At 48.4% G+C, this 20,109-nt stretch overlaps 10 protein-coding genes across 13 annotated transcripts; 3 read left to right on the forward strand and 7 right to left on the reverse strand.

Moving 5' to 3' along the window:
* Positions 1–17: 17 nt before the first annotated feature.
* Positions 18–1,594, forward strand: ATG4 (Cysteine protease atg4; the record flags this gene model as incomplete). Its single annotated transcript, XM_007808273.2, has 4 exons — positions 18–612; positions 670–838; positions 895–1,119; positions 1,192–1,594. 4 exons carry the CDS (start codon positions 18–20, stop codon positions 1,592–1,594), a joined length of 1,392 nt encoding a protein of 463 aa, XP_007806464.2.
* J3458_001078 (uncharacterized protein) lies at positions 1,476–2,815 on the reverse strand (the record flags this gene model as incomplete). The annotated part of the gene is made up of 1 exon (XM_066116520.1): positions 1,476–2,815. The coding sequence occupies one exon, from the start codon at positions 2,813–2,815 to the stop codon at positions 1,940–1,942; it is 876 nt and encodes a 291-aa protein (XP_065978402.1). The 3' UTR covers positions 1,476–1,939.
* Positions 2,816–3,068: 253 nt separating this feature from the next.
* On the reverse strand, positions 3,069–3,527 carry J3458_001079 (uncharacterized protein; the record flags this gene model as incomplete). The annotated part of the gene is made up of 2 exons (XM_007808272.2): positions 3,069–3,354; positions 3,415–3,527. The coding sequence occupies 2 exons, from the start codon at positions 3,525–3,527 to the stop codon at positions 3,069–3,071; spliced, it is 399 nt and encodes a 132-aa protein (XP_007806463.2).
* A 788-nt stretch (positions 3,528–4,315) lies between these two features.
* J3458_001080 (uncharacterized protein) lies at positions 4,316–6,951 on the forward strand. Of its 3 annotated transcripts, XM_066116523.1 has the most exons (5): positions 4,316–4,613; positions 4,760–4,946; positions 5,017–5,718; positions 5,782–6,422; positions 6,481–6,951. In XM_066116523.1, the coding sequence occupies exons 3-4, from the start codon at positions 5,157–5,159 to the stop codon at positions 6,171–6,173; spliced, it is 954 nt and encodes a 317-aa protein (XP_065978405.1). In that variant the 5' UTR covers positions 4,316–4,613; positions 4,760–4,946; positions 5,017–5,156; the 3' UTR covers positions 6,174–6,422; positions 6,481–6,951. The 3 variants fall into 3 exon arrangements, with proteins under 3 accessions (XP_065978405.1, XP_065978404.1, XP_065978403.1); XM_066116522.1 differs by having other exon boundaries at positions 4,760–4,927; positions 5,017–6,081; positions 6,141–6,951; XM_066116521.1 differs by lacking the exon at positions 6,481–6,951 and having other exon boundaries at positions 4,463–4,613; positions 4,760–4,927; positions 5,782–6,319.
* STR2 (Cystathionine gamma-synthase) lies at positions 6,583–8,772 on the reverse strand. Its single transcript, XM_007808270.2, has 3 exons — positions 8,551–8,772; positions 8,396–8,490; positions 6,583–8,334 (listed from the first exon to the last, which is right to left on the reverse strand). Exons 1-3 carry the CDS (start codon positions 8,596–8,598, stop codon positions 6,684–6,686), a joined length of 1,794 nt encoding a protein of 597 aa, XP_007806461.2. The 5' UTR covers positions 8,599–8,772; the 3' UTR covers positions 6,583–6,683.
* Positions 8,762–11,012, reverse strand: J3458_001082 (uncharacterized protein). 2 transcript variants are annotated; one of them, XM_066116525.1, is made up of 2 exons: positions 10,622–11,012; positions 8,777–10,553 (listed from the first exon to the last, which is right to left on the reverse strand). In XM_066116525.1, exon 2 carries the CDS (start codon positions 10,330–10,332, stop codon positions 9,055–9,057), a length of 1,278 nt encoding a protein of 425 aa, XP_065978407.1. In that variant the 5' UTR covers positions 10,333–10,553; positions 10,622–11,012; the 3' UTR covers positions 8,777–9,054. The 2 variants fall into 2 exon arrangements, with proteins under 2 accessions (XP_065978406.1, XP_065978407.1); XM_066116524.1 differs by having other exon boundaries at positions 8,762–10,738.
* A 142-nt stretch (positions 11,013–11,154) lies between these two features.
* On the reverse strand, positions 11,155–13,065 carry NEP1 (18S rRNA pseudouridine methyltransferase). The gene is made up of 3 exons (XM_066116526.1): positions 12,881–13,065; positions 12,507–12,778; positions 11,155–12,444 (listed from the first exon to the last, which is right to left on the reverse strand). The coding sequence occupies exons 1-3, from the start codon at positions 12,918–12,920 to the stop codon at positions 11,869–11,871; spliced, it is 888 nt and encodes a 295-aa protein (XP_065978408.1). The 5' UTR covers positions 12,921–13,065; the 3' UTR covers positions 11,155–11,868.
* Positions 13,066–13,478: 413 nt separating this feature from the next.
* On the forward strand, positions 13,479–13,965 carry J3458_001084 (uncharacterized protein; the record flags this gene model as incomplete). The annotated part of the gene is made up of 2 exons (XM_066116527.1): positions 13,479–13,613; positions 13,714–13,965. The coding sequence occupies 2 exons, from the start codon at positions 13,479–13,481 to the stop codon at positions 13,963–13,965; spliced, it is 387 nt and encodes a 128-aa protein (XP_065978409.1).
* A 465-nt stretch (positions 13,966–14,430) lies between these two features.
* On the reverse strand, positions 14,431–17,060 carry J3458_001085 (uncharacterized protein; the record flags this gene model as incomplete). The annotated part of the gene is made up of 3 exons (XM_007808268.2): positions 14,431–14,651; positions 14,762–16,883; positions 16,971–17,060. 3 exons carry the CDS (start codon positions 17,058–17,060, stop codon positions 14,431–14,433), a joined length of 2,433 nt encoding a protein of 810 aa, XP_007806459.2.
* Positions 17,061–17,833: 773 nt separating this feature from the next.
* Positions 17,834–19,955, reverse strand: COG6 (Golgi transport complex subunit 6; the record flags this gene model as incomplete). The annotated part of the gene is made up of 2 exons (XM_066116528.1): positions 17,834–19,597; positions 19,656–19,955. 2 exons carry the CDS (start codon positions 19,953–19,955, stop codon positions 17,834–17,836), a joined length of 2,064 nt encoding a protein of 687 aa, XP_065978410.1.
* Positions 19,956–20,109: the final 154 nt, after the last annotated feature.

Here is a 20,109-nt window from a genome sequence, read left to right on the forward strand (position 1 = left end):
GACTTGGAAAATTCGTCATGGAATCCGCTATTGCCAATGTCGATCTCGGCAAGTACCGGCGAATTGTTCAACTGTTTTGGGACCCTGAACCAGTCAACGATCAGCAATTAGACCAGCCTGTGTGGTGTCTTGGCCGTGTTTATTCTCTGTCTGCAAAGGATACACAAGATGTGCCTATTAATATTCAGCATGAAGACCACAGCGTCCAGTCGCTTTCTACAAAATATGATACTTCATCGAATTCGAAGGATGAAAACTCTACAGAAACATTAGCGGCGGGTACGGACACTGTGGAAACGCCTCTGGATTCGTACTCTGGGAGCTTTTCATCTTCTCTCGCATATGAGGAACCAAGTCCCGTTGGCACTGGATGGCCTGCGGCCTTCTTGGATGATTTTGCTTCTCGATTTTGGATGACCTACCGATCAAACTTTGAGCTTATCCCGAAGTCGACGGACCCCAAAGCAGCATCGGCTTTGTCCCTCTCAATGAGAATAAGGAGCCAACTTGTGGACCAGAGCGGCTTCACATCGGATAGCGGCTGGGGATGTATGATTCGTTCTGGACAAAGCTTGCTTGCTAATGCTTTGGCAGTTTTGGATTTGGGAAGAGGTAAGAAGATTATAAAACTTTGTCTGGTCTGATGAAAGCATCTGACATGGCTATTAGACTGGCGCCGAGGGATGCTGCCAGATCGCGAGCGACGGCTCCTTGCATTATTTGCTGATGATCCTCGAGCACCATATTCTGTTCACAATTTTGTACGACACGGGGAAAAATACTGCAGCAAATACCCAGGCGAGTGGTTTGGTCCTTCTGCTACCGCTCGTTGTATCCAGTAATTATCCACTCGACCTTTTCTTTGTGGACCTTCACTAACTCCTCTTGGTCCAGAGATCTGGTTAATTTACGCAGGCAAGAGTTACGAATCTACTCCACAGGCGATGGGCCGGATATTTATGAGGATAACTTCATGAAAATTGCAAAACCAGATGGAGAGGTTTTCCACCCAACCCTGGTCCTAGTAGGAACGAGACTGGGCATTGATAAAATCACGCCTGTGTATTGGGAGGCACTCGTAGCATCTGTACAGATGCCACAGTCGGTTGGGATAGCTGGGTAAGTTGGAAAATCTCCTCACTTCGTCACGGTGGCCCTCTTTTTAATTACGAATTTTGACTGTCCGTGCAGTGGTCGCCCCTCATCGTCCCATTATTTCGTCGGCTCCCAAGGTCATTTTCTTTTCTACTTGGACCCTCATCATACCCGAAAAGCTTTACCCTACTATTCGGATGTAGCGAGGTATACAACTGACGAAATGGACTCATGCCATACATCTCGCTTAAGACGTATCCATGTTCGGGAAATGGACCCAAGTATGTTGATTGGGTTTCTCATTCAAAATGAGGATGATTGGGTTGAGTGGAAGCGATGTGTCAAACATGTCCAGGGCAAATCTATAATTCACGTGGCAGATTGCCATCCCGCAAACGAAATTCGAGACGCGAGTGGGCGATCTGTTATCGATGAAGTAGAGCCCCTGAGCGACGACGATGGTGAAGACGGCGGAATTCCACATGACACAAGTGAATGAATGACATATCGAGCGACGTGTTCTTGGCTTGGATGATACCTTGACGTGAAAGGGGTCTGAACTCGAGACCCTTAACAGTAATGCACTTGGCGATATTGAACTTACTGAACCAGTGTGACTCGAGTAATATCAGAAGAGGTATCACGGCGAGTTGAAGAGAAAAAAATTAGTGCCTTTTCGGTCTGTCTTGCACAGGGATGGTGAATCTATTTAGCCTTTTTTTTTGCCCTGAATCTGGCTGCTTAGCTTTGACTTTGTTGCTGCATGGTTTTCATGGCGAATATGATCGAATAGTTTCGATCTCGAAGAGAATTCTGCGTGGCAGACACTACACTTTTGCTATAATCATCTTAGATTTGTACTTAATGCATGGGGTTCTGGTGAACGTACCTGCGCCCTACTCTCTTCTAGCTGTCGAGCCATTTTCTTTTGTCGTTTGGCTTTTGCCTTTCCAATCTTACTCTGAGCAGACACTGATGCCTCATCAAGACCGACACTTTGAACCGATGCTGCCAGGTGGGCCTCAGCGATGTCTTCCACGCTGTCAACGGCGCAGCCTTCAGGACCTGAGGGGCGTAAGCGCTCCTCTACTTCATCTCTTGGAGCATATTCATCGGCCTCCTGGTCAGTCGATGAATCCGATACTTCAATCTGATCTTCCTGATAGGCTAGCCCATCTGCAGGTTGGTACATGGCTGGCCCAATCTCCTGAGGACCAGCTTCAGTGGTAGATCGGTCAACTGATTCCATGGTCGGGTGTTGAATTGTTACTTGAGCTGGAGCTACGTCTAGTTCAAGAGCGATACCTTCCCTCTTCATTTGTTTACCCAAGTGCTGAACAGCTTTCACGTGCTTTTTGCTGCGCTCATGAGCCTCAAATTGCTGAGCACTTTTGAACGATTTGTTGCAGACGACGCATTCCAAAATCTCTACTTCGGAATCCTCCTCGATATCAGAAAAATAGTCATCCAGTCCATGTTCGTCTTGTGGCCGTGACCACTCCGGGGCCACATACGACTCGAACTTCAGTCGGTTGGCAGCACGCGACCGAGCAGCTTGTGCCGCAGCTGCATCTCGCAATTGCTTTTGTCGCTCGGCGTCCGTCTGCGAATTTGGAAGGTATCGGGGGTCACGTTTGCGGACGAAAGTTACCAAAAATCGAACAGCATCATTGAACTCACGAATAGCATCGTCTCGAATTTTTTTATTCTCCTTCTCCATGAGACGACGTATACGTCGATCGGGAGCATCAGACAAACGATACTTATCTTTCCACGAAAATGACTTTTTGGTGGAAAATCCTGACCATGAAGCATAAAAATGTTTCACAACTGTCTCGTAATCATCGCCTGAGGACCCGAAAGTTGGGTAGTATGGATGGTCTGTCTGCCCAATTTCTGCCGCGGTTTCCTCCTCGAGAGCTAGGTGTTCAAACGTTTCCCTGGAGACACCAAAAAATCCAGTAGGCTCATCATTAAACGGGTATCGTGGCATTGAACCGACGTATTAAGCTGAATATTTCTTCCGTTGTGGTAAGGCGGACGTTACGGAATGTAGCGGGTTCGACACCGTCCCCCGCAAGGTCGTTGCCGGCTAGAATCGAATCGCGATGTGAGTCATACCAAGCCCGCTCCTGAGGATCAGATAGAACTTCGTATGCTGCTTGGATATCCGCAAACTTCTTCGTTGCCTCTTGGACATTATCAAGATTGCGGTCAGGGTGAAGCTCAAGAGCCTTCTTTCGATATGCCTTCTTAATCCTGACAAACAGTCAATAAGATCTCATCATTCAAAAGCATCTGCATCATGATTATACACACTCGGCGTCTGTAGAATCTGTATCAACCCCTATAAGCTCATAGTAGCAGATCTTGGAGGGATTTGAGGTTGAGTTTTCACTTTGGGCTCCTGGCAGAGACTGTTGGGCACCCATCGTCCCCTGATTTCAACTTGAAGTGAAAATAAATAGCTAAGTGTAAGGTGCTATCACAGCTAAGCCTGGGCTAGATCCTGTTGGCCCGCTTGCTTTTGGTAGTCCACGCGTGCAAGAGCCGGTGCGAGTGTGGTACTCAATGAATGCGTAGGTCCGACGATCTGCAACTCTAAATATTTTATGGATATTTTAAATGCAATCAGCCATGCAGCAAGGAAGGTGGTATGTAGATGAACACAGTGAGTTAGCTTTTGCTCGTCTTCTGTGGTAGATACGTCACCGCACAAGGAAATCGAGTTCGTGCGCCGTAATCAAGGGCACAAATAGCATCTGGGTGAGTAATAATGATGCAGAAGACGGAGCAATGGTGTGGGCCGGAGCGAAGTGGAGCTTAGTGGCTCAACTTCAGCTTCGCTGCTCCGTACCGAATTCTGAATAGCACTTAGTTCCTGGCAGTGGCCGTCGGTCTCCTACAACTTAGTAGTTTGTTGATTTTGTTGATTTTGTTGTGAAACAGTGCACGAGTTCCCAATGTCCGTAGACGGTCCCGCAAGCGATGTTAGCTCAGGGTCGTTGTAGGGGAGTGAGTGATCACTCAGATGATACATTCATTACTTAGGTACCTAGTAGCTAGTAGAGCCACCGAAGTCTCTGCCTCTAAATGCTCAAGTATCTAGGCACCCAAATCATGGGGGGTGATGGAGGCGGTTGGTGTTATCTGTTATCAATGATATCAATATCATCCTCATGCCTAGGCACTGAAGTACTATAGTCATCAGTGCCAGGCATTAATTTTAGAGAGGTGCCAGGTGGGCGGCACCAGGCGCTGGTGACCAAACAGACAGGACGTGGAGGATCAGTTGACTTCTTCAGGCGAAAAACCTTCAATGTTCGCTGACGCCACCAGAAGATAGTTAGTTACTTTGGAGCACTGAATTTCTCCCACACCAACCCCACTCACTCTCTGAAGTTGGTGATGCAGACGCCAGTCTCCCTGGTACGACCGATTGTTTTGTGCCAGTCCGCAATGAAGGCGCGTCAAAATGAAGTTCGCTCGTGACTTTAAAGAAACTCTGGCTAACCAAGGTGCGTTCAAGGTCCTCTTTTTAGCTCTGAATCCTCTTCTACTTCTTCTAGGCACACAGTGTAAAGTTGAAGACGGAGTCCAAGCCATCATCTTATTTTCAGCTGCCGCAACACGGTCACACTGACAGTTGCATCTCATGCTGTAGATTTCCCCCCTCATTGGGTTACCAGAGCTATACCCTATGGTCAGCTGAAGAAATGTCTCAAGAAAGTGCAGCGAGAACTACGCGACCTGGGCCTCGATCCCGAAACCCTTCGTGCATTACTCGACCCTACCACAACATCTCCTGTCGCACTACAATACCATTTAAAAAGTAATCCATCACAGTCAAGGTACAAGGCGACTCGCTTTGGAAGACATTGTTCTATGATCAAATCTGCTAACTCAGTCACCAACGTCCAGCTGCAACCGGCTCCAATTTCGTTCAACCAAAACTTACCGTCTACGTCCATTTGCAGGATGGTGTCGCCGTAGATGCGTCCCTGACACCCACGTCGCGGCGCTTCTTTGAGCGAGTTGCTGCCGAAATACGCCCGGATCATATGGGTCTAGCAGGCACGCATACGGATACGCAATCTACAGGAACAAGTCCCGTACGAGCCCCTGCCCACGATGCTGACCGCCGAGCTGACGGAAACGACCATAATATGTATGAGACTGTTGAGGTGCCCCTGGTCTGTGATGCCGAGTTTTTCGATATGCTTCAAAGCGACGTGAACAGCTTAGACGCTCTTCAAACAGAGGAGGAGGGGAAAATGACTGCAGAGGTGGTGAAACTAGGCAAGGAAGTCTCATTTGTCTGCCGAACCAGTCGGTTCTCCAAAAGCGACCTTGCTCGTTGGCGTCGCGTATTCGAGCTGTACCTGGATGCCGAAGTATTTTTCAGTACTCATGAAAGAGATCATGGCACACGGTCAAGTCAAATGGCTCTGAAGCAGTTGCAGTGGTTCCAAGCCGAGGTTGAAAAGGGCCATCTTGCAAGGGACTTCAAGCTCCGGGAGAGCCAGATGGCCTTTTCGAGGTTCGTTAATCTCAACTTGAGCTTGTTGAAGAACCTTCAGTTCCAGGAACTGAACAAACTTGCCATAGTCAAAATCCTGAAGAGTGGGTACCTCGATACAAATACGTATGCATCGCACACAGGCAGGGTTGCTAAGATCCCAGTAGAGTTTGACAAAAGAACATCACTCGGCGTGTCCCAGACATTTCGATCCGCCATACAATCCGAGAGCTTTCTATCGAGAGATATGGCTAAAGACATTTGCGCTCAGATGTCACAGGAGTTGGTCAATGTTGTGCCTCAATTAAACGACTACTTGTGTCCAGTGTGCTTCTCTGTAGCATATCGTCCAGTGAGACTCGACTGTCGGCACGTGTTTTGTATACGATGCGTGGTCAAGATTCAGCGGAGAAACGAGAGACATTGTCCGTTATGTCGAGCAGATGTCGTCATGAACGCGTCTGCAGGTAAGATTGCTCCACGTTGTGTTTTTCAGCAGACATTTCTAATCCCATTGTATCACCAGACAATCTTGACCGTGTGCTGGAAAAGTACATGAAAAAATATTTCGCAAAAGAAGTAAAGGAGAAACAAAAAGCGAATGAGATAGAGCGAGGCATTGAGGATTACGGGCCCGGCTACACACCTCATGACTGCGTGGTCTTGTAGCTAAAGCAATAGCGTGACGTTGTCATATTGACCTGGTACTTAATATATGCCTGTAATTACTGTTGAATCCTGCGACAACAAGGTCTAGGGATGAACCACTTCCGTTGCGAGATATCCGCTCATCAGATGATGTCTGTTTGTATGTTCACTGTTGAAGCTGCAGTTCGATCCTCTTCTACTGACGGTATCATTCCCAGGGAGCTATTTCGCATAAATAACTTCTATACCTGCTAGTGATTGAGTACTAGGTACCTAGGTAGTAATATAGTAGGTTAAATGAAGACAAAACCTATCATACCCCCCGGGCTTATCTTTTTTCAAATTGATTTATGTATAAAAAAAAAATCGGTCTGATCTGCCAGAGTTGACTTTCCTACTTGGATGATGGAAGAAATTCACGCTATGACTTGGTGTTGAAATCTGATTCCGTCTTCGGCATTGTTTCCGTCGCATGCAATGCTCTGTTGAAAATATTTTGAAGCACGTCAGTGTCTTCTAGTCCTACACTGATACGAACCAAATCCTCTGCAACCCCGAACTGCGCAGCCCAGGCCAGCTCTTGATAGTGTGCAAGTAGTACATACGGGCTTCCCAGGGTAAAATTAGTTCCAAGGCTAGGCCCTTTCGCAATCTCCATGGAATCATAGAAGGCCTGTGCTTGTTGCCTAGAATGGAAGACAATGGACAGTAGGCCTCCGTATCCCCTGTTTGGCAACCTGTACTCGTCGTAGTGATGCCTAGACGGGTTGCACTTGGGGTAGAATATGTCCTTGACGCTGGCATGTTGTTGCAGAGTAGCACAAATAGCTTCCGCGTTTGTGTTTATACGGTCCACTCTGTTTAAAAAATCTCGACTGTTCCTCTCCATGAATATTGCATCCTCTGGCCAATATGTGTCTTCGTATACGTAGTTCATAGCCTTCTTAATTTGCTCGTAGAACCGGCTATTCGGGTTCAATATGGCACTCCCTCCCATCACATTAGAATCGCCGGAAAATATCTTCGTCAGGCTGCTTACGACAATGTCGGCAGCTGGCAGAACGTTGATATTGGCGAAAGTCCCAATGGTTTCATCTACAACGACTGCAAAGTCGAATTCATCTGCTAGGCGACGAATCCGTTGTAGATCTGGACATATCAGAAGAGGATTTCCTGGAAATTCGCAAAATAGCGCCAGGAAACGATGGCCAGTTCTCAAGAGCTCCTCAAATTTGTCCAGGTCGGCAGATGAGGCATGGCCAAAGAACTCACACCCCGGACCAAACTTCTGCAAAATTTTCAGCGTGTCGACGTATGAAAATCCAAAGTTGACGCTTTTCATTTGACCCCTGGCACAGAGAAGGGCCCGGTGAGCATTGTAGATGGCATTCATCCCCGCTGGAAATAGATACACATCGTCCTCGTGTAAATTCTGCAAGCCCCGTGAATTCGAAGCCATGACAGGTAAGGAATCCATGTCTTGTACTAGACACCCGGCGATTCGTCTTCGGATAGCAGATTTAGCACGTTCCACAAATGCAAGGTCTAAGTTCCTTCCAAATCTTTCTTCCAAGAAACGAGAGCTTTCCAGAGACTCCTCGTAGTTGTGGCTTCCCATATCCTTTGAGTTACCATTATTCCCTGCTCGTTGGTATCTTTTGGGTCCTCGGATCGCCCGTGGTGATGCTTCGCTTGGTATTTGAGTTGGGTTGGTTGGAATAAGCAGACCATCTCTCAGCAAGCTGTGACAAAACTCAGCGCGGCGGCTTGAAACACCATCTCCTGTGTGTTGCCAGTACTGTTTTGCTATGGGAAAGGCTCCCTTGGGCAACAGGATAGCAGATACTGCTGGAGCAAGCTTCTTCAGCAACGGTGATAGAATTTTGGACACATCCAGAGCCAGCTCTACAATAGTGATTTTCTGTAGATAGCTGGGCTCCGCGTTGGTGACAAAGTTAATGCAGCGCTGTGCGGCTGCTCGAGTTGGAAACAGCATCGCCTGCTGGTCAATTAAGCCATAGGCTGATACGATATCTGATGCAAATGCCTGAATACTTTTATGGATGAAGAACCTTGTGCCGTTGCCTTGTCAGTAACAGTTGACCCATGTGGGAGAGTCAATATAGCTTGTACCTGGGATAGCCAGTCGCCATCTTCTCGACAACCCACTGTTCACCTTCTTCGTAACCAATATTGGATTGCCATGTCGGCAGTGACACGCTGACAGCCTATGCGCTATGTGTCAGTCTTTTCTGTAAAGCTTCAGACTCTCCATGTGCAGAACTCACATGAGCTGTATCCTGGGGAATAGGTTCGCCCAGGGCGAGAGGTGACATGGTGGCTTTAGAGGGCTGGAGGTATCCTCGCAGCTGCTCGTGTTTTACCGGTAATATGTATGTTGTTGTGGTATGTTGGTCATGTCCTGGGATAACCTGGCGCCTTGGCTACCTAGGTATATTTTGACCGAAATTAGCACTTTTGGTCAGAGTTGCTTCTGATGGAAGTTGAAGTTGTCTAGTATTTACTATTGGTGGGGCGACCGTGGGGGGCCGACAATCGGAACTGCAACTACTATGTACGTACTACTTACTACTACCAGATCCAATGACTAAGAGCAGGGTCGCGGCTCCAAGCAGTATCGGTGTCTTCATCCCGTGAACAGTTAACAGTCAACAGTGAGCCAGCTAGTACTCTGTTGTTCGCACTCAAGCTGTGGCATATGACAACGGGAGAGAGAAAATATCATTCTGGAACTTTAGCCCGGAAAAAGACCCAGCACCAACCCCATGCTTTTAAGCACCGCGTCTCCTCCCTATTCCCACACAGCTGATGCTGTCGCTAGGTGCTATGCTATCGTTGCTTCCCACACCGCTGGCAGGCAAGGGGACATCCCTCGCAGAAACTCCACTGTTCACGATGGTCTCGGGCAAGGGAATACGGCTGGCGGAGACGTGACTCATGGGCGGGGGCATCCATTGGGCACGGCTAAAGGGCTCGACTGTCGCCGGCACGGAGTTCACATGCCGAGGTGTCTGGTCGACGGGCGAAGAAGACACGCGAGACCTAGCGGACACAAATGTTTCTCGCTCAGGATCGAATGCCGCTGTTGGGGCTCGTGATGGGACGACTTGTCGTGGAATATTCGATAACGGTCGCGATGCGACCGATGGCATCGCCAGAGAACCTGCATTACGCTTGGCCAAGGAAAGACGGGTTGAGCCACAGTTAACAATCGGCGCCGGTGTAGCATCACCAACCCAAACATCATTCAGGTCTCCTCCATTCCAGTTGGTATCTGCTAGAACGTGTCGACGTTCAACTCCTCTCTCCCCAGGCGCTATAGGGAGATTAATGCTTGTGATGTCACGCAAAGCTTGCGTCCTGACCTGGCCTACATCTGCATCCGATGATTGAACCGGCGGAGGCCTTCTCATGACCCGAGCTTCATGTCCTCTCAGTTGCCGACTCCATGGACTTCGGTGCGGGAGGTCATAGTGGAAGGCAGTCGCCTTCACTGGCATATCTCTACTCGAGAAACCAGGCTTTCTATCTTCCAGATTTCTCCTTCCAGGAAACCTTGGACCTGATTTGACCTTTTGTGACGAGGCTGGTGAACTGTCGGCATGATCATGCGTAGCTTCGTGCTTGTCACTGGAAACTATCCCGTAAGTGAGTATAGCGCCAGCAGCTAAACCCAGAAGTGTACCAACAACAGTAGATGTGCTGATTGTGCCTGATACACCTTGTGATTCCCCAGCTTGTGTATTCGTGGACTCTAAAGATTGCGAGTTGAGTGCATCCTTTTCCGAGAAAGTACGTGAGAACTCCTCAGCTGTCCGACGTGATGATTCACTTGACTGCCGCCCAGATGGTTCACGCTGGGAATAGACCCGAGCGCTCACCGCGGGCGTACAAGCACCTTGACCGTACTTTAAACCGCGGTCAACCAAGCCTGTCCAAGTTTGCCCACCATTACGGGTGCTCTGCTTCGCTGTGTCATCCAAGGACTGTTGACCAGGATACACAGCTTCTATCCTGTTGCCGTCCATGTCAATGACGGTTGCTCTCATGCAGCCAGTATTGGGCAGAGTATCACGATCAGTCGATCCTTGTAGCGGGAGTGTCTGTGACGGGTTCGCTTGGATACCACATTGATGAAAGTTGGCTACAGCAGATCTTGTTGGCGCTGTAAATACAAGATGGACTGGTCGATGTACGTCGTCGGGCGACAAGACTTGCCTGATTTCAAGAACCGGGCGTTTCGGTGTACCAAACACCACTGACCGGGGAGCTGAGCGTGATATATTGTCAGAACTGATATATACGAGTCCAAGGGGTTGGAGGATTGCTGCAAAGTACGATGAAGATGACGGGAGGTTGGAGACTTCGACAACTGGTAACACCATACTCAATAGCCTTTGAGGCTCACTACACGGTCTTATGTATCACGAAGCTTGGAAAGAGAAAGCAAAAGAGGGGCCTTAAAAAAGGAAGGAAGGAAACGGGAGTACAGGCTGCTCCACTTGAAAACTGTCATCGCATAGTTGCACTGCAGGTGCTGCGGTAGGAGTGGCTGAATTCGACGGCTCGAGTGCTGAGACTTATGCCTGAGTGCTACTTGCTATTAGGCATACAATAAGCAGCACATTCAAGCAATATGACTTCCCTGTCGTGCCTACATGTACCTAATGTATCGCGGCCTAACAGCTGCCGACCGTGTGTAGCGAAGTGGTAACCATGAAACGCTGATTGACCACTTGCAGCACAACAACTGTTGTGATAAGTCCAGTGTCGTGTTACACAGTGACATCCACACAGCCATTGGAGCCCACAGGCTTCGCTCACACAGGTATTGGGCCATCGTGACCGTTTATCAACTCCGTGTTGTGTGCTGGCTCTGGGTCCAATGCAGGGCACTCGAAAGCTGCTGCGACTGTTATGATGGTATTGGTTGACGGAAAAGGCGGTCTGACCCATGGGTCGTTTCTGCATGGCTTCGCCTTCTTTTTTTTTTTTTTTTTAGCCGGGAACCGCAGTTGTATTGTCCTGTGGCACACATGCACCAATACTTGTTTGTCTCGTAAACCAGTCTCAAATGTATGCACACACACACTAATATCAATGGCTTTATGATGCTTTGTATGCAGTCGATGAGGCGCCTTTGAATGACAATATGTTTCGATTGTATATCCTAGAATGATGACTTACGATGTAAGAAGAATGCTTCAAACAAAAATCCGCACAGCCGGATTACCATAAGTCCTTAGCCCTGAAATTAACTACCCCAATCCCTTTCTGTGGAGGACCGTCTTGGCCCGGCGGATATTATGGTTCCTGAACAACGTGGATCAACCTTCTATCATGACGACCTCGATCAAACGCTATCGAGGAGAATTCGCGTGATACTGAGCATATTGGTAGAATCTTGTCACCCATAAGGGCCAACTGAGCTAAGGCAACGGTAAATTGCTCCTTCAAGACGTTGAAAGAGCCTTGGACCTGTCTTTTGAACGCATCCGTGTTTTGGTTGTAAAAACAAGAGACGGCGCCAAGCCCAGGCGACCCAAGTGTCTGCCAGACGTGTCACACCGTGCGGCGATGTTGTATCACTGCAGGGGGACCATACAGGCTGTCGCCTTGGCCGTACCGTACAATTTCACGTAGGCCAAGTCCTGTTCTTTATTTTTGCGGAAAATTGGCAAGCTCAAAGAACATCCCACACATCCTCCGCCGCATGGCAGAATTTGCTGCACGCCACGCTGGCTGATAGTGAATAGTTGCTGATAGATATCTTCTCGTCCACAATCGAGTCTGCAAAGGTGTCCTGAGCCTTTTGCCATGGCCCCGACAAATACACAAATACTCTCCTTCGATCCGATTGTTTCCATATACTCACGGACGCGAACCAGCGGAGCATCAAAGCTGAGCGTTACTTTGCGGCAATTCGGGGGGAGATGGTCAGTGATTGGGTTCTGAATCACTCGAAGCAACTTTTCATTCGAGTTGGTGGATCGGATCGACAGACGGTGAAGCAGCTGAACCATGAGGCCAGCAAACCGCTTGAATGTTCTCGGGATTCGCACAGAGGGAGACACTTCGATCAAGACTCCCTTTGCTGTGTGAATATAAATCTGCAGTTTACCGGCCTTATTGATGGGCGAATCTAGCAAAGTCAACAGACACTGCAAGTAACAGTCAGCACAGTCGAGTAAAAAACTCATCCTTAACAGAGGAGGGATGTGACCTGATGTGTGATGTCCGGACGAGCATCGCTGATATCACGATTCATCTTCCGCATGACGCCTATATGCTCGTCGCTATTGAGCAATGAATATTTGTCCTCACGATGAACGCCGGTTCTGCTACTACCGCCATGGGATGCTTTATAGGTTTCGAGACTTGCATTTGATAGCACAACTATCAGTCGCTGAGTGTCCTTATCCGTGGGTGGTATGGCAGTGTGTTGCTCCGCAACCAACTGAGGCAATGCCGGGGGAGGCAATGATTGTGTCCCTGCTTCGCCAGAACACAGGGTAAGGTTAGTCTTCAGCCCGGCGAAGATGTATACAGGGAAATGGAGGCTTAGGTAAAAGCCATTGTAGGTAGGGCTTTTCTTACTAGGTCGTTTCACCCCAGTACGGCGATCCGGTGATGACATGATGTTTAGTGGTGACTCTGGCGAGGTGAGAGGCGGTGAGATAGATTCACAGCTAGCTAAATTAGCTATGCAGTCCCGTGTAATTGAACACTTGCGTAGAAAAAAAGCCCTGTTCACGAGTCTTTTCAGGCATCAGTTCCTGGACGTGTGTTGTGGAAGATAAAAGATGGCGGGTTTTCACGAGAATCTTTTGCTCTTGCCCCACTGCACATGAGGTATCCTACCTCGTAGGTACTAGCAACCCCCGCTTCCGAAACTACCAGGTCCGCCTGGAATTACATAATAACGCCGAGTAAGCAGGCGTATCTGGCAAGCGGTGACCCAAATGATAGCTCAGGGATGCGGCAAAAAAGTCCCTTGCTAACATTTGGAGTTCTACTTTATGTTTATCACTTGACGCACTTAATTAACCTCTGTACTTGGAGACTGCAGACCTCAAAGATCCGGATTGCCTCAATCCATTTTGCCGGCCACATCGGAAGTCCGGAAGTAGGCTACATAGTCGAACACGACAAGAACTTCACTTCATGAGGGTGATACTCGTCACCATATGCTAGGATGTCTTCTCAAGTTGCGAAAGCTGCACGCCGTGTGACCCACGAACTCCACGGTGTAGTAGTATCTGCCGGCTTAATGCAAAAAACTGTTAAGGTCCGAGTAGGCGGCCAAAAATGGAACAAAATCGTGAATAAAGTAAGTCTCAATATTGTGGCTTATTGTGGTTCTTAGCTTCGAGAAGCTACCCTGTTGTCCATCTCGTCCTTCAATATTGGGCTAACTGTAGTTACTTTAGTGGTTCCCTGATCCGAAACATTATCTTGTACACGATCCCAACTCGTCACTGCGAACAGGAGATGTTGTGTCGATTGTGCCTGGCTGGCCGACTTCTCGGCATAAACGACACGTTGTAAAACATATCATTGCCCCTTTTGGTGCTCCTATCAACGAGCGGCCGCCTGTTCCAACGCTAGAAGAACGAATAGCAGACCGAGAGACAAAAATGGCAGCCAAAGCCGAACGGAGGCTGTCGAGGACAAACATTTAGAAACTGACGGTCATGCCTGAGGGTACTTGGGAATGGAGCATTATGGACGTGGCTCCTGCATGGATCATACATATATATATATTTGCACTCCACTATATTAAGCCTAGACTTTGTTACCGTGGAGCTGATAATAGGAAACGCGAAATCATCAGCTTTGGTCTGAGGCAGGTGTTCAACGCATTACGAGTGATTGAATACGCAAGCAAAAAGCACTGTATTTGTGGGTTGGGCTGACAAAGCGGATGGAACAGTAACACGACTGGAACCAATCTATATGACTTTGTAAGATATAATATTTGTACTTCATTCCGTGAATTGACCTTTTGAAGCTTTTGCCTCCTGATCACAATCACCCTGGGCATTGCATTTGATAATAATGATCGTGAAGTATATGGCTGGCTTGAGTTGGGGACTATACAAAATTCAGCTTGTTGTGCACATTCTCAAAGTTTTGAGAGTCCTTGTCTAGCCTCCTCTTTCGCCGAATTCCTTGGCCCAATCTTCATACTCCTTCAGCCCAGCCTTGCTCACGCTGGGTCGTATTGTGCTTAGGCTTGCTTCAAAGTCTACAAGTAGAATAGGTCGAATGTCATCCATAGTCATGTGAAGTAATGCTTCACCAAGTGATCGAAGTGGCCCCATTGCGGCATCCTTTGCTAAAGCAGTAATATCTGAACCCGAAAATCCTGAAATGATAAGTTAACAAGGTGAATGGGCTAGTGTCTTAGTTATCCACCCTTCAGAAAGAGGACACTGGATTTAGGTAACAGTGGAAGCATTATTGCACTCAACTTACCGTCTGTCAACCTAACAAGTATCTCTATATCTGATTCAGAAAGGCCATGCTTTTGCTGTCCTAGCAGCGTTCGTAGTTGCGTTTCTCTGGTCCGTGGCTCTGGCAGTGGAATGTACTGCCGTCGAACGAATCTACGCCTGGCTGCTTCGTCAATCGCCCAAGGAAGGTTCGTTGCGGCGAGGACAAGAACTCTGTTTGCATCTCCTCGCTCTTTATCCTTTTCTGTAGCTTCTCTTCCGGCAGCTGCGCGTTGCAAATCGCTCCACTGTATCAGAAACTCTGTTTTGATCCGCCTTGTAGCCTCATGTTCTCCTGACCCAGATCTTTGCGATAGAAGAGAATCAATCTCGTCCACGAATATAATGCTGGGCGCTAGAGCTCTTGCGAGACCAAACAGAGCACGGACTAGCTTCTCCGATTCTCCGAGGTATTTGCTTGTCAAGCTGCTGGCGGAGATAGAAAAAAATGTGGATTTCGACTCGGTGGCCACGGCTCGTGCTAGCATAGTCTTTCCTGTCCCCGGAGGTCCAAATAAAAGCATACCCCTGGCCGGCTCGCGTAGTCCCATAAACAAATCTGGTCGAAGAAACGGGTAGACAACTGTTTCTCTAAGAGCATTTTTTGCAATTTCTAGCCCAGCAATATCTTCCCAATGTACCTCGTCTCCTTGCACGACAATATCGCTAAGAATTTGCTTCGCCGCTCCTTCATCAATACCAGATGGCAGATGCTTAAGAATGGCGGTCTTCTTCTTTTCCCATGCCTTCGCCGTGGAGTCATCGTCCGAATCGATATCCTCAGATGATCGTGACTGTGCACTATGAATTACCAGGGGGCCTTTTCGCTTGGTCCTTCCAGGCTTGGAGAGCGATTCGGTTGTAGGGCTATCGGAATCGCTTGAGCCGTCGTCCTTTGCTTGTCGCTTATCTTGACGAGATACGTTCCCACGACTCAGGACACTGTTTCTGGACGTTGGGTAAGACGGCTGAACTCGTCTCTTGACCACTTCTTTGCGTCTTATTGCACTGTCGGAGAAGTTCCTTTTCTCTGCGGTCTCTTCTGGGTCATCAGCGGGAGGTGGGTTGGGAGCCTGCTCGCCCCTCGAGAATCTTGAGAATTGACCCATGGTTGCAACCGTACGTGCGGGCGAAATACGTTCTGATTTGTTCACTGTTGAATCTGAAAAGGGTGTCTCTTGACATGATGAGGCGTTCAGAGCGCTGGAGGCGGCGGAAACGGATAGCAGGGAGGACTTAGACCGTGGATACTCCTCAGAATGTCTAGATGCACCAATGGATAGCAATCCGTTGGGACAACTTTCCGCATCTCGCTGTGTCACCAGTCGTCTGGAATGACTGTCCCATTGCAAAGGTGATGATGATACAGGCTTTGTCTGATCTGAAGCGGCCCGAGCAGTTAAACGAGGGGTCGATGAAGGGCCATCAGAAGCGGGTATTTTGTAGGGTCGTTCTCGCGATCCGAGGGCACTCCATGCCAATGTCGCTGCTTTACTTGGTCCCTCTGCTGCGGGTTTTGGCGAATGTCGAACCGGTTTGCTGGGTTTGTCATTCGTCCTACCAGAACGGAGGGTTGTTCTCATAGTATGTTTCTCTGGGCTACTGGAACGCGACGTTTTATCCGTCCTACCGGGGAGACTTGGTGACAATGACCTTGAATTCGCGCCAAGGCGGAAATTTGCTTCCACATTCTGGTTGCCTCCATTTGACATTGAAGTAGTCGCTTGTTCCGACGATGTTCGAGGAGGTAAGGACGGTCGGCTAGGAAGTGTGGGTCGAGATAGTTCCGAGTATGTTACGGCAGGAATGGTGCCTTGTCCAATGGAGCCTTTTGGACGGTTCATATTTCTGTCTTCGCAGGATGTCGAAGCCTTGGAAGTACCAGTGGCTGGTGGCAGAGGCAAGCCTTCTTGACGAGAAACACGTAGAGCTTCTAGGAGATCAATCCTTTCTTTGCATTGCAGCTCCAATTGGTTTAATGCTTCCACTAATGCCTTTTCAGTATCCGTTTGAGGCCCGTAGCCTGGAACGGACTTGGTAGCTCGGTGTTCGTAAATTTGCTCGAGTGCATGCCTCCAATGGCGCATTGCCTCCAGCTCGTCACCCTGGTGATAAATTCTTGTTAGCTGATTGAATACGGACCTGGGCTGACATTTATGGCGGATGCGCAATGGAAAACTCGGGTGACGCACCTGGCTCTCATAGTAGACAGCTGTCGAGCAACTTAGATAGCTGTCGTCATAAGTCTTCTGGAGCGCCGTGAAGACCTTATTTCTCAACATGGCACCGGATTTGATGGCATGCTAGCCTAGGGAGTGAAGGCTCTGCCGACCCAGGGCTTTGGCTACGTTTGTTGCCTTCACAAGACGAGATTAGTGGAGATATCAACGGCCTTCTTCGTTAGTTGCTCTGATGCGAGCGATATGGTCTCGGGAACTGCTGGTATCGCTGTCGTTGAAGGTTAATAGGGAATGTGAAGAAATGCTGTGTTTTGGGCACTGGACAAGAAACGGGTGTGGTTTGGGCAGAGCCTTTGGTTGTTGACGCTAGCATAGCCTCCGTGCCAGCAACGATCCAAGATCGGGGCTGTGGTTCCAGTGACGTAAGGCAGAGTTTGGGGTGTTGAGCATGTCAAGCTGGACTACCCCTCGACAATCTCAAAAGATGGGATACGAAGTACTCACCCAGGATCCACATTCTCGGATGCGGGCCATCTTGGGCACAAGAAGATGCGGGCATAACAAATCTTTCAAAGTTGGATGCTTTGGAACTGCAAGGCTGATTAGGCGCAATCAAACTCCCAATGTAGCTGGTGTGAAATTTGATTTTTTACCATTCTGTGAGGTTGTATGCATTACGAACGTCTGAACCAATGCAAGTACCAGAGGCAAGCGCAAATCTACATGTTGGGATGTAATGGTTTAATCAGGCGGCTAAGCTTAAGGATATGATACCATACTACTGAAGGGCCATGATATTCCAACAGAGGGCTGTGTCCGCCTTTAACTTACCATTATAAAGAAGTACGTCCGCAGAACGACATAGTCGATTGCTTTCAGGATAGTAAAACGCGTATTTCTGCAGATGTACGAGGAAATCGTGATCGCAAAGAGCCCGCGTCATTGACCGCTATGTTGGAATCCTTCTTGTCGATCTCCAGCTCGAGTTTCTCAAAATCCTTGCAGAATAAATCTGCGGCTTCCTCAGTCATTTGGTGGGCCAATATCGTGTCTTGCACACACTTGACCCTATCGATAGCATCCATTAGGGCGGACGGTAGAAACTCGTCCAGTTGCTGACTGGCTTTGGTCAGTATGTCGCGGTCTAGACAAGAGCCGCCCGCATCCTGAGAATCATTAATGTTATTGAACAAAGATTCTAAACCAGATTGACCACGGAAGAACTCGTATTGACTTTGTACAATCCTTGTTGATGCTTCTCGGATATTGATGCGAATATCTTCTGCTCGTTCCTTTGCGAAATCGAACTTGGCAAGACATTTGTAGGCAGCAAGATTGAAATTGACAGTAAAGATTGCCGCCTTCAGCGGTTTCATCGACTTCGCCATGATATCACATGCAGATATGAATGGCTCGAGGGCGTCCGCAAGCACACTTTCAACCTCGTTTCCACGAAAGTCAGTCGACGATAGTGATGAGTCGTAAGTATGCATAATGGCATCGAGCTGATCTAACGCACGACTGAAGAACAAAGGCGGCGCAAGATCCACAGGGATGTTTTCAGAGTTCGTCTGCATGATGGCGATATTATCTTTGAGCAAGGATCGGAACTGCCGAAACGCCTGCATCTCTAAGCTGTGGATACACTCGGAAAGAAACGAAGCTGATCCGAGCAGCTTTTCAAACGTCAGACCGTAAAAGCCAAGGAGGGTTGCAAGTTTGTATGCCGGTAAAATCTCCTCGTTCGCTTGAACTACCTGCTCGACGCGCTGGCGAACCAGCCTCGTGACTCCAGCGACGTCTCTGTCGACTAGGTCATTGAGAGCCGCAAGAGCATTGAACTCGCTATCTTTTCCCTCATCATCTGCGACAAGGCGCCAAACCTCGGCATCCCTTCCTTCTCTTAGACCCTTAGCAAGCTCTTCGCCCTCAGAGATAAATAGGATCTCGAGAGCTTCACGCTCGCTTACGGTAGCTGAGTGCACCCATGCTAACATGTCTCCCACGTAACGCAACATGTCATGCGCTGCAGCGTCAATCGGTTTGACAGAAGCATCATCAATACCGGACGAAGTTGTGCCGGTCAGAGCGGTGTGGAACGCTTCTGAAAGGATGCGCTCTCTGGCTTCTGCGAAGAAATTAAGGCAGTTTTGAAAAAGAGATGGCCGCTCTGCCAAGACTCTGAGAGCTTGTCGAATAGATGTGTTCATATGTGGATTCTCAAGGTCCAGTGTCTTGAACCCTCTTTGAGTCCATTTGTATAATTTTTGAAACCCGAAATTGAGATGTTTAGATGTTTGCTCCATCAAATCTAAACCAAGTGTCTGCTCCTGAAGCCCAAGTAGGATCTCGCAATCCTTACTAATTTTCCTTGCCTTGGACAGGGCGTCGAAAAACCGCTCGTCGACGGGCTCGGCGGTTGATGTCAATGCCACAAGCTCTGGTTCAGTCAGAAGAAAATATTCCTTAAATGCTGATAGGACGCGCTGCTTTGTGAAAACTTCTTCACGTTTTTCTAATAGAGATGCGGCTTCGCGGAGAGTAGGTGACGTTTCTGATTGAGCTAGGGCTACCTGAGTCTTGATGCCCTCATACTCCGCCTTCAGTTTTTCGAGTATGAGCCTAACGCGATGCAATTGCTTCATTTATTGCAATCGGTCAATGTATGAATCGTGTAATGGCTGGGAGGAAACTTACCTCTGAAACTCGGCCAAAGTTGTCAATTATGGTCCCATTGCTGTCTATAACTTCTTTTTGAAGGTTGATCCTGATCTGTCTCCGATTTCTCGCATCATTTGCAAATCCTTGCTGGTCAATCAGGGTGAGGGCTTCACGAAACTCCGTATCAGAAAACGATGTAGAAAGGACAGCTGTAATCTTCGTTGCGAGTGAATTAGAGCCCTTTGCCGGCAGGATGTTATTTCCGACATCCATCTGCTCGGACATTGTTGTGCTAGCCTCGGGATGCCCTCCCAGAGGCGCCTGCAACCTGGCCATTATTTTATGAGAAAGTCTCCCCTAGACTGTCTTAGGATGCCAAATGTGGTTGGAAACGGATGGTTGAAAAGGATCTTGTGCCAAAGAATGTGGTAGTAGTCAATGTCCCTGATCAACACATTGTGCCGTTGGAGATCACAGCAAGGTACGACTT

The sequence above is a fragment of the Metarhizium acridum genome (genome assembly GCF_019434415.1).
Source record: "Metarhizium acridum strain ARSEF 324 chromosome Unknown scaffold_1, whole genome shotgun sequence".
Classification (NCBI taxonomy): Eukaryota; Fungi; Ascomycota; class Sordariomycetes; order Hypocreales; family Clavicipitaceae; genus Metarhizium; species Metarhizium acridum.

What these genes read in the sequence shown, in the direction of transcription:
- NEP1 (XM_066116526.1), bottom strand. Translation starts at nt 12,920, where the DNA reads ATGTCATCACCGGATCGCCGTACTGGGGTGAAACGACCTA. An exon ending in TACTGGGGTGAAACGACCTA is followed by an intron (nt 12,779 to 12,880) that starts GTAAGAAAAGCC and finishes GTTCTGGCGAAG; the next exon opens with CAGGGACACAATCATTGCCT. An exon ending in GTCCGGACATCACACATCAG is followed by an intron (nt 12,445 to 12,506) that starts GTCACATCCCTC and finishes TGTTACTTGCAG; the next exon opens with TGTCTGTTGACTTTGCTAGA.
- J3458_001080 (XM_066116522.1), top strand. Translation starts at nt 4,571, where the DNA reads ATGAAGTTCGCTCGTGACTTTAAAGAAACTCTGGCTAACCAAG. An exon ending in AGAAACTCTGGCTAACCAAG is followed by an intron (nt 4,614 to 4,759) that starts GTGCGTTCAAGG and finishes CTCATGCTGTAG; the next exon opens with ATTTCCCCCCTCATTGGGTT. An exon ending in CGTCATGAACGCGTCTGCAG is followed by an intron (nt 6,082 to 6,140) that starts GTAAGATTGCTC and finishes TTGTATCACCAG; the next exon opens with ACAATCTTGACCGTGTGCTG.
- J3458_001082 (XM_066116524.1), bottom strand. Translation starts at nt 10,668, where the DNA reads ATGGTGTTACCAGTTGTCGAAGTCTCCAACCTCCCGTCATCTTCATCG.
- STR2 (XM_007808270.2), bottom strand. Translation starts at nt 8,598, where the DNA reads ATGTCACCTCTCGCCCTGGGCGAACCTATTCCCCAGGATACAGCTCAT. An exon ending in TTCCCCAGGATACAGCTCAT is followed by an intron (nt 8,491 to 8,550) that starts GTGAGTTCTGCA and finishes CATAGCGCATAG; the next exon opens with GCTGTCAGCGTGTCACTGCC. An exon ending in ATGGCGACTGGCTATCCCAG is followed by an intron (nt 8,335 to 8,395) that starts GTACAAGCTATA and finishes CAACGGCACAAG; the next exon opens with GTTCTTCATCCATAAAAGTA.